At 40.0% G+C, this 19,740-nt stretch overlaps 2 protein-coding genes across 5 annotated transcripts in view; one reads left to right on the forward strand and one right to left on the reverse strand.

Annotated features, from left to right (window-relative positions):
- Positions 1–3,231, reverse strand: part of LOC125453796 (zinc finger protein Helios-like) — a 231,551-nt gene extending 228,320 nt beyond the window's left edge. The window contains exon 1 of the mRNA XM_059647043.1: positions 2,801–3,231. The gene's annotated coding sequence lies outside the window, so the exon portion shown is untranslated. The remainder of the gene's footprint in view (positions 1–2,800) is intronic.
- Positions 3,232–3,262: 31 nt separating this feature from the next.
- LOC125453945 (sperm-associated antigen 16 protein) overlaps positions 3,263–19,740 on the forward strand; it is an 825,922-nt gene continuing 809,444 nt past the window's right edge. For all 4 annotated transcript variants that reach the window (XM_059647037.1, XM_059647038.1, XM_059647039.1 and 1 more), the window contains exons 1-2: positions 3,263–3,397; positions 12,204–12,250. In XM_059647037.1, coding sequence (XP_059503020.1) covers positions 3,358–3,397; positions 12,204–12,250 — 87 coding nt within the window. In that variant the 5' untranslated portion in view covers positions 3,263–3,357. The remainder of the gene's footprint in view (positions 3,398–12,203; positions 12,251–19,740) is intronic.

Genomic DNA, 19,740 nt, shown 5'->3' on the forward strand with positions numbered 1-19,740 from the left:
TTATGGGTTTGAAAAATTGGAAAGGCATTCATCACCAGATTGTCATCAGTCACAAGTTTGACAATGCTTATGCAGTTTCCAACTCTCCTTTAAAATGCTGAATCTGAGTCTGTCTTAATAAGCTTTGTTTCTTTTTCCAATTTGTACGACATGACAAATCTAAACTGGACACAGTTTGGATGCTTGAAAAGCATCCTCTTTGCCAGGCCTTTTATTTTCAATTCTTCAGTCAGCTGTGTTGTGGGAGGACAAGGGGGTCAGATGGACAACGATCTCTAAAGGTCTCCCTGAAATGCAGCAGCATTGTCATTAATGACTGGTCACCAGCTTACTACCATTCAAAATGGTGACAACTTGCCCATCAAGTGGTATTACACTTTGAGTCCAAAAGCCTTAATAATGAGACAAGGCAGTGGTACAGAGGGAATGTAAAGAAAGGAAATCCTGCACTGAAGATTCCAGGATACCTTTCCTCCACATGTTCAAAATCAGAATGTGGGTTGAGAATCGACCTCTTCAGTCATAAAGACTGATGGCAGAAACTCTCGATCCCGAGTTAGACATCGTTCTATCGAGAGACAGGTGACCAGGACCTTCCATATTACCTACATTTCAATAGATTCATACTATACTTGACAATACTTTCACCAGCATTATGTTAAATCCAAATTTTAAAAAAAGTAGCACCAGGGTAGCATTTCAACTGTTTTGAAAAGTAATAGGCAAATGTACTTTCATCTTTTACATTGGTCTTACAATAAACAAGTGTTATTGTAATTGTAATTTCGACTAATGCAGCCATCGTTAAAGCAGTAGCAATCTACACGTTCCTTTAACTTTTTAAGCGTATATTTTGCTATTTGGTTAAAAAAAGTTTCAAAAACCACTTCCACCTCCACATTCCCCTACATAGACCGAGGTTTGACATTTGAACATGTACAGTAGCAGATTACTATTTGCGATCATTAACTGGATACATAAAAGTTTTAACTACTCCGCTTCGGACGCCCACACAATTAATCAATAGGGTGCATCGAAGAATAGGAATAGCTCAGCGTTACAATATTCTGAGAAAAAAAATTGCAGTGTAGAGTTCACGGTAAATGTTGAAAATTATTGCTATCAGTTAACTAATCTGCACATCGAAAGACAGGAAACTTGTAGGTGGAAAAAAACCTTAAAACTTCTTGAGAAGTGAGGTTCCGATTGACTATAGCTTCATATCAATTCTGTGATCCAGATTTGACAAGATCAGTTTCACGATTTTATTAACTATTATACGCGGGTAAATAAATGTAATTTTCGCCATTGAAAGTTACCAATCACAAAAACGTTACTCCCCAAATTAATTTTCCAGCCATCGTTTAGAATTGGCGAACGCCTGTTAGGCGCCCTTAATTGAGTCATTCTTTGATTGAGGATTCAGATAATATTAACGGCAGTCAAATGTGCTTGCAAGAACCAGCTAAAAGCAGCCTGTATAAAGTTCACTTAACCTTTAGGGGAAAAAAAATCTGCGTAAATTCTGAGATATTGTTGAGATTATTCGATTTCAAGTATTTGCCCAACTATATTTGAATTTAAATACATATGATCATTCAACTCCATTTTAAGAAAATAATATACTGCCACAGCAGTTTTAAACGCTTAGACTGCAACACCGTGGACTTTATAAAGAACAATTTTCTTTCGAAAAATAATTAAAAGGAGAACCAAATAAAGTGAACCAAATATAGAAGCCTGAACACACGTACAAGCAGGTTAAGAAACAGCTTCTTTCCGGCCGTTATCAGACTGTGAATGGGCTCAAGCCTCAAGTAATATAACCTATATATTCTTTGCTTGCTGTGATCTGCCTGTATCGTTCGTAAACAGAACTGTTCATTGTATTTCGGAACAAGTGACAATAAAATCAATCCAAATCCTAATCAGTTGCAGTGGGACCATTCACTTTGTTGAACCACATTTCGGAAAAAGTGTACGCCAAAACAACGGAGAACACTGCCCCTCCGTGGATCGAAGGGAGCCCTGTTAAGTTTTGCTGTATTAAATGCAATCTGGGAATACTACAACATCAATTTTTACTTTACGTTGAGTTAAACTGATAATTTTAATATCGGGAAGCAGTTCCATTTAAATTTTTTTAGTGCGCTACGTAATAATACCCAGCTACACATTTTCGTTTAAGGGTCCGTAGTCAAGAAAAAGGATCTGAACGTATCCTTACTTCGGTCGTCAGGCTCCCCGCTTACTGTTATTACTGAATAAATGAGGAGTCTGCAGCCGAAATAAATACGGGGAAAGTCTGAAACGTGGTTTCGCTTTGAGTATTAGTAATTAGCCGGGTGTGCTATTCTTTAATTTGGAAAATAAAACACGGACATGCACATTGTGGATGCCACCGTTAAGATAAGCATTTCCTGCTTTCCTCGCCGTTTCCACAACAGCGACAACCCAATGAAGCTGAGAGCGGGAGGGACCAAAGCTGCGCACTATTGGTACTGGATGCCTTTCATTTAAACGTAAACAAAAGTGCGGAAGCCGCCTAAGGTGCCATGGGCGAGCAATAACGAACGAACATTTCAATCCTTCAAAACTCCTGAAAAAGCAAGCAACAACTGACAATGCGGGACACATATACCAGGGGAGGGGGTTGCTGCTGTTTGAACCCCGGGTTAGAGAGATGGGGGCGGGGGTTTTAGAAAATCCTCCCTAGGGGCGCAGCCTCTGGAAGCCGGAGTCAGCGACGAGAATTAAAACATAAAGGTTTCATTGAAATCACTCATACAGCATCTCTTACCTCCCCGAACCTAAAGCTGCATTTCCCTCGGCGAATTAGATTAGCCTCCGGCCGGTACCATTAATCCACGCCCTGAAGGTGCCACAGGCCGCCGCTGCCTTTAATTTTTGTTCGAAAAAAGATAAACGGATGACATCTGAATCCCGATTATTAAAGCCATTTTCTTCACTTCTGCCTCAAAGAAGGGGATGGGAGGACGTCAGTTTCGACTGGACATTTCAAAATAGATAAACGCATTTCAGTAGAAATGGATTATTTTATAAACAGAACGGCAGAATTGTGTTTTCCTTCTTTCGCGAAAACTTCAATTTATAAAAGGGTCTGATTCATTTGAGTCAAGAAATAAACCCCTGCCGGGTGGGGGTGGGAGGATGGCTCAGTTTTTATTTTGGTGTTGGGTTTGAGGCGAGAGGGAGGGAATCTCTCCTCGCTGTCTGGGGCGTGGTTTCCATAGCAACGGGACGCCCACTACCGACGAACTCTCGCAGGAGGATTCGCGAGAGCGGCGGCGGTGTCAATGGCAACGGCACACGAGTAAACGATAACTCAACGCGGTAATGTCGGAGGAGCAGGAGGACGGCACTTTCTACCTGCAGCGTATCCTTTAAACAGAACAGGGTGGTTGCGTTTCAGTGGCATGGGCCGGGCCGGGCCGGGCAGAGCAGAGGTGGCCAGTGTCGCTGCCTATTTTTTTGTTTTGAAAGTGACAACTGTAAACATGCGTTGGAAGTCTGCAAATTGGCTTCCCACTTTTTCCGCGCAGTTTCATACACCGCCCGCAAAAAAAATGAAACGTGTGAAATCTCAGTATCTGCTCATGCGTGAAGGGTGGGTAGCCTGTACCTCGCGCTGAAACCGTTTTGCCGTTGTCAGTGGAACGCGAATCCGTTAGGAACTGAGCGCGTGGCCCCGAATGGGTGGCTGGTCACATCGGATACGCGCTATCAGCACCTTGTCTATATTTCTCCAATCGGTAACGAAGCGGCCTGCTTCGCATCATTTTGCTTCCCCCAAAAAAGTACACTCACGGAGCTGCATTATCAACCGGAATGTCATACTTATGTACTAACGCCACTTTTTACTGGGTGGATGGTGCGATCCAGGTCGGATTGAGCCGTGCGGTCATGACCTTATTTGCCACCACCGCACTTTTTCTTGACTGTGCTCTCCCCAGCAATTTGGGACAACGTCACCAGAAATCGCTGGAGAAACTCAGCGGGTCCAGCAGCATCCGCGTAGAGATAAGAGTTAAACCTTTCGATTCCGGTGACAATTCCTTAGAGCTAGAACCTGCTCAGTTTCTCCAGCTATTTGTTTTTATTTCTTTCAGATCGCCAGCACCCGCAGTTCTTTGTTTTATCTTAAGTTACAACAACGTACTGCCGAATAACAGCCCTAAATTAGAGTTGTAGAGGAGGTTTAATTAAGTAGTTAAAATCACGAGGTGCTCTGAACCGAGTAGGGAATACATGTTCTCTTTGGTAGAAGGTATAAAGAGCCGGAGAAGGCAGTTGTAAAGTGATTGGTAAGGAGCCAACGATCAAATGAGGAAAAGATTTGTTTTATCCAGGGAGCAGTTATGATCTGGAACGCAAACCTGCAAAGAATGCTGATAGGTTTAATTGTGACTTTCCAAAGATATTGAATAAACACCTAAAGAGAATGGGGCCTAGCTGGATTGCTGTTCCAGATTTTTTTTTTAAAATGTAAGAGTTGGAAATGTCCCGTGAATTTTACTGTGCGCTTACAGAATGATGGAGGTCTGCAGTGAAGTAAAAGGCCTTTTGACCCATCGAGTTAGCACTGGTCAAAAACAATTACCTAGTTAATCCCGTTTTCCAGCACATAACTCACAGTCTTGTATACCTTGGCATCAGAAGTGCACATCTAATTTTTTTTTGTTCAGAGGGTTCCAGCTTCTACCACCCTTGCAGCCAATGAGTTTCAGACTCTCACCACCCTCTGGGTGAAAACATTTTTTACCACATCCCCTTCAAACCTTGTGTCCCAAACTTTAAATTTATGCCCCTGATCATTAAGCTGTCTACCAAGGAGAAAAGTGTTTTCCTCTCTGTACCCCTTGTTATTTTATACATCTCAATCATGTCCCTCCTCGGTCTCCTCTGGTTCAAGAAAACCAAACCCAATCTACCCAAACAGTCTTCATAACTAAAACCAGCTTGGGCAACATCCTGGTAAATATCTGCGCACTCGACAATGTCACCATGTCACATTTGCAGGTGTGGAAATAAATGATCACAAACACTGCAGTAAGAGTGTTAGCATTGTTGTATTGTAACTTGGTGAAATAAGAATGCTTACAAAAAAATACATTGCATAAGGACAATTTGACCACATTTTGAGAGTGAAATATACAAAAATGATGGTACTAGAAACTGAACCCCAAGGTTTGGGTGTGAATCTAGTCAAGGTTATATATTTTTTAAAGGCTATCTTTAGTACTCCTTCATTGGTTTCTTGGATATTAGGGATAATAGATCTCATTATTCATCCTTGTGTATAAACACATTTTCACAATGATAGCATGGTTGTCATTAAGAGCTTGCCATGTAACTACAGATATTTGCATGCATTTTACAATTCTGCAATGAATTTGTGCACCAGTTCCCAATTTCACTCTGCCTCCGCTCAAAAAACCTGACATGTTATTGTCATATGTGCAATGCCAGAAGGCAGGTCCTTGACTCAGTTTGCTGATACTTCACCCTGTGCCAATTTCTTGGCTTTTTTTTAGTTAATGGTAGTTTGCCATTGCTTTTCATACACAGACCTTGAGTCTACCAGCTGGAATGTGAAGTAAACTCACCTTGTTGGTACTGTTCTGATGCTAGAGCCAAAGAATTTTTGGTTATTTCATCTTAATAGATAATGAAATGACGCTTAGCCTTATTAGATTATCTTTAGTATCATCCTTCAACTTTTTGGATCAGTGCTCTATTGAAGCTAGTCTGTTATCCTGAAACTGGGTCCTAATCAAAAATAATCTATACAATTACAAAGCAGCAATAGAGGATCTGATATTGCAACAGCATGGGTTATTTATTCAATTCTGCTTAGAAGGTTTACTGTTTTTGATAATCAATATCAGCATTATTCTCTGCTTAGCAAATGAAAATTGAAATTGTTGGTTGCAATATATAACTTAGGCACAGCGCAAATTTTAATTGATTTCATCACAAGCAATAATGAAAAAATCCTTTCTGCTTAAACAGTATGTCCATAAGGCATCCTTAGTCTTCGTATTTTCCGTAACTGGGCAAAATCAAACCTATCAATTCAATTCTTGTGATTATTTGCAAATTGTGGTTTATAACAGTTGAAAATTTAATATAGTAAGAAAATTGATCATTTTTTCAGGATATTTTATGTAATAGATTTTATATTAAAACCCATGAATTTTAGTGGTAATGGAAGACTGATCACTTTAATATTTAATAGCGCAGTGATTATAATTCTGACAGAGGGGAATTTATGGATCAGTTTGTTTGCTGTGCAGTGCTAAAGGAGGCAACTTGATTTGTTTCATTGCTTAATTGCATTTCAAAAGAAAATTGTTCTCAATAAAATTTACAGTGCAGTATAAGGCTGTAACTGCCGTGCAATGTATTGTTTTCTTAAAACATAGTTGTACAATTATGCATATTTAAATTCACATACATTAGGTAGAAATTTGAAATCAAAATATGTAAACATAGTCCTGGGAAATGAAGTGGTTTACAGACAGAGATATTAGGAACTGCCAATGCTGGAGAATCTGAGATAATACGGTGTGAAGCTGGATGAACACAGCAGGCCAAGAAGCGTCAGAGAGGCAGGAAAGCTGACGTTTCAGGTCGGGATCCTTCTTCAGAAATTTCTGGTTTACAGACAGGTTGTGTCTTCGGATTAATGATGTTGGCATCATAATATTGAGGTTAGTTATAGAAAAGGATAAGGGGGAAAATGGACTAAAAATGCTTGACTCAAGCATTAATTTGAGAAAATATGAGGTATCCGATTCCGAAAACTTGATGTTAATAACTGGAACACAACAATGTAATTTCTGCCTGCCTGTCTTTAACTCCAAATCATTGGGACCAGGTTATAATTATAATTTTGTGATGAAAGGTATATAATTTAAATATATAAGCATTTTGATTTCAAAATGGAGGATATTGGTTACTTCTATGTATGTTTTTTTTAAATAGAAGCGAGGTCAAAGAATCCTTCTACAACAAATGTCAAAGGTGATCTCATTAAAACGTACAGGGTCTAGGGCCAGAGTGTGTAGCCTCAGAATAAAAGGGTACCAATTTAAGACCAATTAAGATAATTTGAGAGATGGGGAGAAGTTTCTTCCCTGTTTTTGGAACTCTTTGTCACAGCATGTATACTTAAGACTAAGAGAGATTCTTTATCCGTTGGGAAATTAAGAGTTTCAGGAAAGGGTAGGAAAGTAAACATGAGGGAAGGCATGAGACAGGAAGGGTCTGGGCCTGAAACGCCAGCCTTCCTGCTCCTCTGCTGCTCGGTCTGCTGTGTTCATCCAGCTCTAGACTTGGTTATCTCAAATTCTCCAGCATCTGCAGTTCCTACTATCTCTGAAACAATTTTAACCCCACTGCGAAACCTCTTCAAAGGATGCCTACCCTGAAGAAGTTACCCTCCTCCCTCCGGAAAAATCTCGGTGGATCTCTGTTCCACTACAACTCTTTCGTAATCTCTTAGGCCTTGAAACTGCTCGACCGTGTCCTGAAGCAATCCAGGTACTACAGCCACATCACCTTTCTTCGTAACTGCCTGCGGAACCAGATCATCCCCAATGGACTACAGTCCACATTCAGGCCTTCCCAATTTGGCCCCAACCGTGACAATGTCTGCATTCAGAACATTGAGATTCTTCAGAAGCGTTTCTACCTGCGACTCCCTGAAACACACACTCGCAGCAATGCGCCAACATCACCTGGCTCTACAATCAAGCATACCCCAGCTCAGAGCCTCCCTCTCCCAGACCTGCAAAGGACGTCTCCTGTTTTTTATTGTTTGTTTTAAAAAAAAAAGGAAGAAGGACCTAGGCCCGAAACGTCAGCCTTCCTGCTCCTCTGATGCTGCTTGGCCTGCTGTGTTCATCCAGCTCTACACCTTGTTATCTCAGATTCTGCAGTTCCTACTATCCCTAAACATGAGGGAAGTTATGTTGTCCGTGATCCTATTGAATTCCTACATCTGACTCAAGGAGTCAAATGGCCTGTAGGAGCAAAAACTACAGATGGTGAAAGTCAGAATCGATACACTGAAGCTGGAGGAATACAACAGGTCCAGCAGTGTCTGAGGAGCAGGAAAGTTGACCTTTTGGGTCAGGACCCGTCATCAGTCCTGCATATCCTAGTTTTAACCTTAAGGTTATGCCCTCACTAAACTAGCCTGTATATGACACTAAAAAGGAGCAGTCACAGTGCTGGGAGTGTACCCTATTCAAACAGTCCAAAAGAAATATGAGAGCAGATATGTGGGCAAATTTCAGTGAAGTGTACAAGTAACAGGGTACTGATAGGATGGAATTTCAATTTCCTCAACATTGACTGCAGTAGTCATTGTGTGAAAAGTCTAGAAAGAGCAGAATTTTTAAATGCATCCAGCACAACTTTTTAAACTAGAATGTAGGAAATCCTAAAGACAGGGGGTGACCCTGGACTTAGTTGTAGGTAATAAAGCTGGACAAGTGGTTGAAGTGTCAGTGGGAGAGAATTTTGCAGATATTGCTCCACATCAGGAAGTGGAAAGTACCTGGACACTTTGTTCCAGGTTTTTGCCACGTCGCTCAGATTTGGTCATTCAGATTGCTCCATGATCAGGAACAGGAAGACTCATCTGCCATGGCAGTGTATAGTTTTCTTAAAATGTAGTTGAATGATTGTGCCTATTTAAATTCACGTATACATTTGGTAGATGTATATATTATGTAATGTATACATTAAGTCTGCAGGTGAGGCAGGTAGGGGACCCAATGGTAGCTTTTGAGCTGCCTTAGCCCCTCTTGTTCTTGTGGCTGAGAGCAGGGACTTCAGGAAGGCTAACCATCGTACAGTGGTACATGGAGCCATTCAGTTGGAGAAAGACAATGTCATAGTGGTAGGGAACAGTATAGGCATAGATACTGTTTGTAAGCGAGAGTTCAGAGGTTGTGTTGTCTGCCTGGTGCCAGGGTTATGGATATTTTCTCAGGGCGGAAAGGAACATGGAGTAGGAGGGGGAGGATCCAATTGTCGTCGGCTACATTGGTATTGAGAATGTTGATACATATGGAATGGAGATTTGGCTGAAAGATTTTGAATAATTAGGAACTAAATTAGCAAGTAAAACCTTCAAGGTAGTAATCCTGAGAATACTGTGTGAGCCATGTGAAGACTAGCATAGGGTAAATAAAGTCAAGGAGTTAAATCCGTGGCTCAGTGATTAATGTGGAAGAATGGGTTTCAGTTCATGGGACACTGGCACCAGTATGGCATAGAAGGGAGCTATTCCAGTGGCTTGGATGTCACTTAAGCCATCCTGGACCAGTATCCTGGCAAATTGAGTAACTAGGACTGTAAAGAAGGTTTCATACTAATTATTAATAATTTATTGCAACATGCATTTGTGAAATACAGTAAAATCTTTATAAGTTGCCATTAGCAGCGAAGAATCACTTAAATCAATTAAAGAAAAATTGATAAACTGAAAGGTCAGTCTATGCTTCCAGCTTATGTTTAAAATTCCAGAGAAAAACTCGTTAAAGAATAGGAGTTGACTTGAATCATTTCAAGGGTGTTCAATAGACAATGCAAACTAGGGCTTTTAAACAAGGCTTAAGTTTGAAATACTTCAAGATATTTGTGTAGTTACCTGTCTCTGGGGAAGTGTTAAAAGCAAAGTTCACTGAGTCTTATTCAAATCAAAAAGGAACTCCAAATATGTGAATTAAAGAGTGACTAATCCAAACAGAAGGAGGAATCAGCAAGTGTGTCATGTTAACATATTAGGGGTGTTATAACAGGGATTATAATCAGCAAAAAAGTGTACTTGGTAGTGATGATTATATCAACTGGGGAGGCAATGGCCTAGTGGTATTATTGCTGGACTTCTAATCGAGAGACCCAGATAACGTTCCAGGGACCTAGGTTCATATCCCACCATGGCTGATGGTGGAATTTGAATTCAGTAGATACCCTGAAATTAAGAATCTAATGATGACCATGAATCCATTGTCAATCGTTGGAAAAACGCATCTGGTTCACTAATGTCCTTTAGAGAAGGAAACTGCCATCCTTACCTGGTCTGGATTACATTTGACTGCAGACCCACAGTAATGTGGTTGAGTCTTGACTGCCCTCTGGGCAATAGGAGATAGGCAATAACTGCTGCCCAGCCAGTGATGTCCTCATCCCATGAAAGAATAAAGGAAAAAAAAAGTGAATTAAAAGTATCAGAACCCTTAGAGAATAAATCAGAAACCTAAACTCTCTAGCATAATCAGATTGGATAATATGAAGGTCCTAACTTCCAGATAATTGTTGACTCACAAAGGCTGTTGCAGAATCATAAATCAAATTGTGGGATTAAGCTGGGCAAAACAATTAGTGTTAATGTAGGGCATGCAACATCTTTATAGGACTTGATCTAGTGGGTTCACATAGGTACAAAAACTGTTGTGCTGCAAAGATTCTGTGTTGATTGATTTTGCAACAATGTGACGTTGAAAATGGACTTCCCATTCCAAGTTTGGAGGACTGTATTAACAAATGGAATATATATGATTCATCACAAAAAATTGACTTTCTGAAAGTATATTGGCAAGTTTTATTGACTGATATAAGCCACTAATTCTTTGATTCTAACATTGGGATAGATTTGTTAAATGATGTTTCACTCATTGAAGATCATAGCTTCGCAACTGTGGTACTTAAAGGTCTACACAGAAGAAATAAAAAGGGAATGCTGCTGACCAGTTGTACCAGTTTGACTGCACCAAATTATGAGAAACAATTCAAAACTGGCTGATGCCAGCAACATTGCTGTGGGGGCTATTTTCTTGGAACTTGACATTATAGTGATCAAATGGCCTGATGGTTAAATTTCAAATGAACTGATGATTTATCAATGAAAATATTCAACAATTGAGAAAGAGATACAGAACATTCAATAGACTGTACATTATTTTGAAATAACCATCAGCAATAACATGCAGGATACTATTGTTTGTATGGATCACAATCCTTTGATTTTATTCAAATAATTTCAGGACAAGAGCTTTAAGATTATTTTAAGGGAGTTTACTTCTCCAAATGTATAGCTTGAAAGCCATTCATTTACTTCGAAAAGCACCCGCACCAGAGTTTTCTTTATCAGGAGCACTTGTGAAAGAGACCAAGTGCTGTGGTGCTCATGGTCTTACACAAAATGTGGTCATGGTGTAATTTGTTGCATGTATAATGTCAATATATTACTTCTGTTCCTGTGACATAGAAATAGAGTAGGTATAATTTTTAAAGTGTAACGAAAATACTCGTAATTTTTATTCATCGTTTGGGGGCTGTTTGTGATGTGAGGTATGTGTTTTATATATATATTTCAATTAAATTTGTTTTAGAGCTTAGATTTTGAACTAGCAGCATATGGGTTTGATATATGTGTATATGAGGAAATTTAATTGTTAACTGCCAGTATTTCTGAAGCTAACTTTTTTTAGAAAGTGAGAGAGAAGGATTCCTGATGTGAAAATGGAAATTTGCTTGTCCATTTGTAAAACTCTCACAATACAATGAAATGTTCTGGAGTATTTGCTAGTTTTCTGCTTTGGGAAAGTCAATTTATTTATTTGTTTTTTGCTTGGAAATTATTTTTCAAATTGCTTAAGTTGTGGTTGGCGTTAGATATGTGAAACTTTTTTTAAAGAGATAAAAGTTAGTTCAGAAAGGTTAAAAACGAGGTTACCTCAGTGTAAAGCTTTTATTTTGTAAGTTCCAGGCTAAAAAATCTTGATTAGAACCCTACAGGAGATGTTTGCAGCTGAGAATATCTAAGCTCAGTTGCTTGAAAAAATCACGGTAGAGTCTGGGAACTGTTTTGCTTAGACAAATACCCATTTATTAAAATCTGTATGTATTGTTATCATGTTATCAACCCATTTTATCGCCTACTTTTCAAAATATACATGCTGCCTTTATTGAGATTTGCACCTCTGACAATGTTTGCAATGTAGCTATATTGTACATCTATTACAGTATGCTACAATTCCCTGTCTAGACTGTGAATAGTAATTTATTATCTCGATAAATTACATTGATATCCAGTTATGATGAATAAAGTTGAAGAAGTGTTAACTTGATGTAGTAGTATGATGCTTAACTTGACTTAAATACAGAGGTTACTATAACAGAAGAAAGTGAAGGGGATTACCAATATGAAGAGGTAAAGTATGTTTTGGTTTATTTCAAATAAAACCTTTCTAACCATATTATATTTTTTCCACTTTTACTAAATGGGCATTCACAGCACAAGGTCCTACTCTTCAGAATCTTTCGGTTTGGATGGAAGGGTTATCTATGAAATGCTGGTTTGTGAAAAATTTTTCAAAGCTGTTGTGGAACTTGGTTTCCCTGAAAGACTTCTACTGTGGTAGTAACTTAGAAATGGCTGCACCTTAGATGTGTTCTTGACTGTCTGATTTTGTTATAAAACTTGTCATGTTGTTTGCATAATTAACTTCTTGTGGTGTTTTTGTAAATATTCATTATACTTTGGCTGTTGTTATTTTAGCATGTTATGTTAGCACGCCCTCAATTTGAGTTTGAAATTCTAGCAAGAAACATGAGTCTTATGTTAATGTTCTGAGTTAAACAAAGATAATTGTATAGGAGTGAGGACAGATTTGGCTGTGGTGGACTGGACGTGAAGTTTAAAAAGTAAGACAGTTGATGTGCAGTCGCAGATGTTTAAGGAGATATTCAGTTCCTCTCAACTGATGTATATTCCAGGGAAGAAGAACAATTATAAAAGGTAGAATAAATATCAATAAATATCAATCAGCTGAGCAAAGATGTTAAAGAGAACAAGAAAGCAAAACCAAATTGTGCCATTATTGCAAAGATTACTGGCAGGATGGAAGATTGTAAGATTTTAAAGATCAGCGATGATTTCCTAAAAAGTAGTAAAAAGAGCAAAGAAATTATGAAAGAAAGCTAGTGGAATGGATAGTAGAAGTTTCTATCAATATGTAAAACGAAAGAAAGTAGCTAAAGTGAATGTTGCTTCCTTGACAGATGAGACTGAGGTGTTAATAGGTGGGGAACGTAAATGGCAGAACACTAAATCGATATTTTGCCTTAGTTTTCACCGTGGAGAACACTAATACCACCCCAGTAGTAACAGATCATGCAGAGGTTATAGAAAAAGAGTATGGAACAGTCATCATCATTAGGGTATAAGTAGTGTGCAAGCTATTGGGAGTGAAAGCATCAAGTTGCAAGGGCCTGATGGCCTACATCCTAGCATTTTAAAGGAAGTGGTGGCAGAGATAGTGGATCCAGTTGTTATAACAAGGCAAAGTTCTTTGGCTTCTGGACACACCCAATTAGACTGGAAAAATACTAATATAATGTCCTTATTCAAAAAGGGAAAGAGACAGACAATATGGAAATATAGTCCAATTAGCGTAACATCATTCATTGGGAAATTGTTCAAATCCATTATTAAGGAAATAATACAGGGCATCTGGGAAATCGAAACACAGTCCCTCAGAATCAGCATGATTTTATGAAGGTAAATTGTGTTTGACCAGAATTGAATCTGCTAAGGTTCTTCGAAGATATAACAAGCAACATGAATAATGGGCATCCTGTAAATCTAACAGGTGGATTTCAGAGGCAGTTGATAAGATGTCACACAAAAGGGTAACACACGTGGTAAGATCACATGGGTTTAGGAAGCAATATATTAGCTTTGATAGAGGATCAGCTAATTGACAGAAAGCAGAGAGTTATGACAAATGTATCTTTTTCTGGATCGTAATGTTTAACAAGAGGCATGTCACTGAGATCAGTTTTTGGTCCCCAGTTATTTACAATCAATCTTAATGACTTTGCAAAGATAGAAGGTAACCATAGCTAAATTTGCAGGTGATACAAAAATAAGTGGGAAAGTAAGTTGCAATCAAGAAATAAAAAATTTACGAGTGCATGTGGATAGGTTAGGTGAATGGGCCAAAATTTGGCAGGTGGAATTTAATGTGGATAAGTGTGAGGTTATCTATTTTGGTCAGAAGAAGAAAAAACAACTTATTAAGTCAATGATTAGAAACTTCAAAGTGCTTCGGTGCAGAGGGAACTGGGTACCTTCGTGCATGAATCACAGAAAACTAGTATGCAGGTACAGCAAGTAATAAGAAAGTCAAATGGAATTTGCCGTTTATTACTCGAGGAATAAAGTACAAAAGTAGGGAAGTGATGCTGCAACTGTATAAGGCATTAGTGAATATTGTGCTCAGTTTTGGTTTCCTTAATTGAGGAGGGATTAAGTTGCATTGGCAGTTTGAAGGAGTTTCACGAGATTGATTCCAGCGATGAGGGTTTGTCATATGATGAGAAATTGAGCAGGTTAGGCCAGCATTGTCCATCGTTTAGAAGAATGAGAGGTGGTTTATTTGAAGTATTTAAGATATTAAACAGAACTGACAAAGTCAATTCAGAGTGGACGTTTCCTCTTGTAGGATAGTTAAGAACTAGAGGCCATAGTTCAAACAGAGACTGAATTTCAAGCAGAACTAAGGATGGCTCACTTTTCCCCAAACAGTCAAAAACCCATGGAAATCATTACCCCAGAGTGTGATTGAATATTGTGACATTGGTGATAGCTCCGGTAGCAACGTTCCATCTAGAATTGCTTCACGTCTCTAAAGCGGGGTATCAGTTATTGCTCTATTTCATTTTCTAGCCAGTAGAGACATGGAAGTGGTTGTTTTATGTCCATCTAGACCTCCCATTATACCATGAATCTTACCAATAGATGGTGTATTTACAGAAATAGCTGTGATCTACTTTCACAGTCATGATTTTCAAATGGAGGAAAACTAGTTGTGATCAGAAGTGATTAAAGCCAAACCCTGGTTACAATAGACTGTTACCCACAATTTGAGTGAAAGTCAAATAATTAACTTGGATTTGAATTGAGTAAGTAGCTTTTGCATGTACATTGTCTGCATTTTCTAAACTTATTGAAGGAAGTGAGAAGTTTTAGAATAAGTCAAACCATTACTTAGCAGTTTTCTAATTAAGTTTTTATCAAAACAAATTGAAAACCCCAAATTCCAAACCAGACCAACCTATTGCTACTTGTCCATCGGCATCCAAATTGCAACGATCAAACTTTCACATATATTCTATGGCTACCTTCAGCCATAATTTTTCATCAAGAAAATGTTTGATAGTGGCAAATGCATGATCATGGCGTTACTAAGTTTGGTTTTCTAGTTGAAATCTCTCCATGCTTGCCTTCCTTATTTGGCACGTCTTTTTGCTGATTAAAAGGCCAGTGCTGTTTGCATTCTGACACTGCATCTTGACTAATTAAGATGAATTAATCTTTCTAGGAGACTGTTATGGCAAATATTGATTTGGAATTACTTATTTTCTGGTGAAATTGTAGTTATGGTTCTGAATTTTCCCTCTAATGTAACATAATTTAATCAAATAAGAGAAGATTCAAAAAGCATGCTACAGTATTCAAAAGCTATCAATTATAGTAGTTGGTGCTTCATCTCAAGTGTAATCTCTCTTTGGAAACAAAAACATAGTACTTCACAAGAAAACATGTTTACTGTTTCTCACAGTTTAAATCGCTGCCATGTTTTGGAAATAAAGTGTGGATAGAACAAAATGCATTGGTCTTGACGATAGGGGAAGAGAACAGGATATGGCTGGGAAACTTAAAAGTGTGAGTTTCCTGTCATCCTAATTGTTGATACTGATTTTCTGGCTATCGGCAAACGATTGTCAGGGTAGTTGACTGTTAGCTAAGTAGGCATTCTGCGGCAAAGTTGAAGTGAGATGAATGTGCAATGGTAGGAAGTAATTGAATGTGGAAATTCAGGTGAAAGGTTCTTGGATATGAGAAGCTGTACATTGTTGCCAAGTGTTTTAGGAGGTCATGTAATACAGTGATGGTGTCCCTGTTTTGGGAACAGAGAATCCGTGTTAAAGTCCCACCTCAGGATGTGATGGCCATGGAAACTTTTCATACCTGCAGTAATTAAAGTTCTTGTTCCTTGGCTACAGGGAGGAGATGGTTGAGGAGGATCTTAGTGATGACTTTCTGAATGTTGACAGCAGTGAGATTCCCCTTTAGTTACCTTAGCTAGACTTGTTCCCTTTATCGGAAAAGCTCACAACTGTAGCATCTCTGAGCTCTCCCAGGATGCCCTTCTCTTTCCAGATAAGGCAGACAACGTCATGTAGCTGTGTCAGGAGCTCTCTTCCTCTACACTTCAAAGACTCAATAGGGATATTGTTTGCAACATCAATCTAGTTGTTCTTAAGCTGCCAGACGGCCTTCTCTACTTTGTGCAGGACTGGAGTGTTGTTGAGCTGGTGGAGCGTAGTGTGCTGTAGAATGTGATCGATTTCAGATCAATGACAGAAAGATGACATTCTATAATATAACAATTTAATCAAATAAGAGAAGATTATGACGTGGTGGAGGACGTCTCTGAAGTGCTTCCCACCAGATTTGTTTGATGGCTTCTTTGTCTCTGATACAAGTCACTCCATCCTTGGCCAGCCGTGGGGTGGCATCTTGAGTGTTTGGTCCAATAAGTGGTTTTGACAGCACAGAAGAAACCTCGCACATCATGGCTGTCGGCCATTTGTTAGGCCTCCAGTGCTTTCTCCACCCGTCACCTGTTCTTTACGTTGCTGGTTCATTGTTAAACCTTGGCCTTCAGTTGCCTGTAAGCCTGCCTTTTCTCTTCTGAGTGTAGTTGCTGTTTTATACTCAGAAATGCTGTGCACTTCCAGTTCATCAGTTCTTGGATCTCCTGATCATTCTCATCAAGCCAGCTTTGATGTTTCCTGAGTCTGACTGAGTTTTTACAGGCATTAATAATGACGGCCTTGAAGATGGACCAGAGGCTGTTGGAATCCTTCGACTTGGTGTCGCTGAGAGTCATTAGATTTGTGGAAAGGAGCTGGTTGTATGAGATCTTTTTCACTCTTGGAGTGCCTCATTGTTGAGCTCCTTGTGATACTGCTTCTGTTTCTCTGCTACAGCGGAGCTATATTTGTGTTGATCCTGGCTTGGATCAGGTGATGATCCATGTAGCAGTTGTTGGCTCCTGTCATGGCGCTGGTGATTTTAATGTGTTTCCAATCCCTTGCTCTGACAATGACATAGTCAAAGAGGTGCCATTGGTTGAAGCGTGGGAGCTGCCATGTTTTCTTGTATTTGTCCCTTTGATAGAATAGTGTGTTGGTGGTGAGGTTGTGTTTACAGCATTTGGTCAGAAGAAGAGTGCCATTAGTTTTGCTTTCCTATTCCGTCTTCCTGATTACATCATCTCAAAGGTTTGCTCTTCTGCTGACTCTGGCATTGAACTCACTGAGGACAATTCATTTGTTCACTGCTGGGGCCCACGGGAGAGATTGGTCAAGGCTAGTGTAGAATTCCTCATCCTCGGTTGCTGCATCAAGTGTTGTTGCATATGCACTGAATACCATGTCATTCCAATTCCGAGTAAAGATAAGTCAGAGTGTCATAAGGTTTTGCTTATTCCTTAAAGGGAGTCTTTGAGTTGGTCCACCAGTTCGAATTTGGTAGCAAAGCTGACTCCATGGATGTGGCGCTGATCTTCGGCCTTGTCTTTGCAGAAATAGGTATAGCCATTGCCTTACTCTTTGAGCTGTCCTTCCTCTGTCTGCCAGGTTTCACTCAGGCTGGCAATTTCATTAGCATATCGACCAAGCTCCCAGCAATAATGGTGGTGTGGTGTTCCAGTCTGTCACTGGCAGGGTTGTGTATAGGCCAACTGATGTTCCAGGTACCAAACTTCATCCTGAGAGTGTGGAAGCTGCATCTGTGAGAATACTTATAAACAGCGGAAATGATTGCACACAGGCTATTACAAGAACTTGGCAATACAAAGTCTTGGTCCATTGGCGACGGTCATCCAAGACAACTGGAGATTGCCTGCAGTAAGAGTGCAGACAAACAGCAGCAACTCCCACTATGGCAGTGCAAAGTTCAAAGTGTGACGAGCGGGAGGTAGGGGAAAGGACAAGAAAGATAGCACAGTGCTGCTATTGTGCCTATCATGTGCTGGTGCTTAGCCTATGATTGTTAAATCACTGAACCAAAGGTTGTGGGGCGGTGGGGGGGCAGTTTGTAAAATTACTGTGCTGGTAGGAGTTTATTTAAATAAATATTATATTTATTAAATATATAAATATATTATTCTGGAGTAGGGATTTATGGCTGCAGTAGGCCCAGAGCCTGGGAAGACAGATGCACCATCACCAGCGTCCTTGACTAGGCCAACAATCCCAGCTTCGAGGCACTGACCACCCTTGATTGGCTGTGATGTGCTGGGCATATTGTCTGTACAACTGACATGAGACTCCTAAAGTAAGTGCTCTGCTCCCAGCTCTGAAGTGGCAGGCAGGCCCCAGGTGGACAGAGGAAATGCTTTAGGGATACCGTCAAGGTCTCACCAGTGAAGTGTGGCATTCCCATTGACATCAGGGAACAACTGGCTCAAGACTGTTCAAAGTGGAAGAGGAATATCTGGGAAGGTGTTGAGCACCTTGAAACTTGCCAACAGGGATAAAGCGGAAGCCAGAAGAAAACAGTGCAAGGACCTCACTAACATACTAACACTGCAACCACCTCTTCCCATGACTACCTTCTGTCCCAGGTTTGACAGAGTCTGCAGAAATCACATTGGGATGTAGAGCCACCGATGAACTCACCATGAAACAGTCATCCTTGTCTACAAGGGACCACCAATGATGATGATGAAGGTTCTTATAACACTTAAAATGTTACTCACATGGCCAAACAGCCCACCATTAACATTAAACTAAACCAGGTCGCAGTTGCAATCCAAAGTTCATTTATTTTGATTATCGCCTGTTCCCAGCTGATCCATCTTTGTGGTTTAAATTTCTCCAAATATTTGTCTAAATTTCCCATTCACACAGCAATTTTCAACAAAAGCAGTAATCGAACCATTTCAACTCCCCCTCCCATTCTTTAGATGACATGTCCATCGTGGGCCCCCTGCAGTGCCACAATGATGCCACCCGAAGGTTGCCGGAACAGCAACTCCTATTCCGCTTGGGAACCCTGCAGCCCAATGGTATCAATGTGAACTTCACCAGCTTCAAAATCTCCCCTTCCCCCACTGCATCCCAAAACCAGCCCAGCCTGTCTCTGTCTCCCTAACTTGTTCTTCCTCTCACCCATCCCTTCCTCCCACCCCAAGCCGCACCTCCATTTCCTACCTACTAACCTCATCCCACCTCCTTGACCTGTCCATCTTACCTGGACTGACCTATCCCCTCCCTACCTCCCCACCTATACTTTCCTCTCCACCTATCTTCTTTTCTCTCCATCTTCGGCCCACCTCCCCCTCTCTCCCTATATATTCCAGAACCCTCACCCCATCCCCCTCTCTGATGAAGGGTCTAGGCCCGAAACGTCAGCTTTTGTGCTCCTGAAATACTGCTTGTCCTGCTGTGTTCATCCAGCTTCACACTTTATTATCATTGATATTCTTTGTGTTTAAATGAATGAACACGTGGTTTTATTGTCACATATATTTAGGAACATACAGTGAAAAGTGTTTTGGCACCACTATCCGGTGCCATTTTGAGTTACGAAAAGAATAGAAGGAAATTACTGAAATAGATTTC

Source organism: Stegostoma tigrinum, chromosome 7, assembly GCF_030684315.1.
Source record: "Stegostoma tigrinum isolate sSteTig4 chromosome 7, sSteTig4.hap1, whole genome shotgun sequence".
Taxonomy (NCBI): Eukaryota; Metazoa; Chordata; class Chondrichthyes; order Orectolobiformes; family Stegostomatidae; genus Stegostoma; species Stegostoma tigrinum.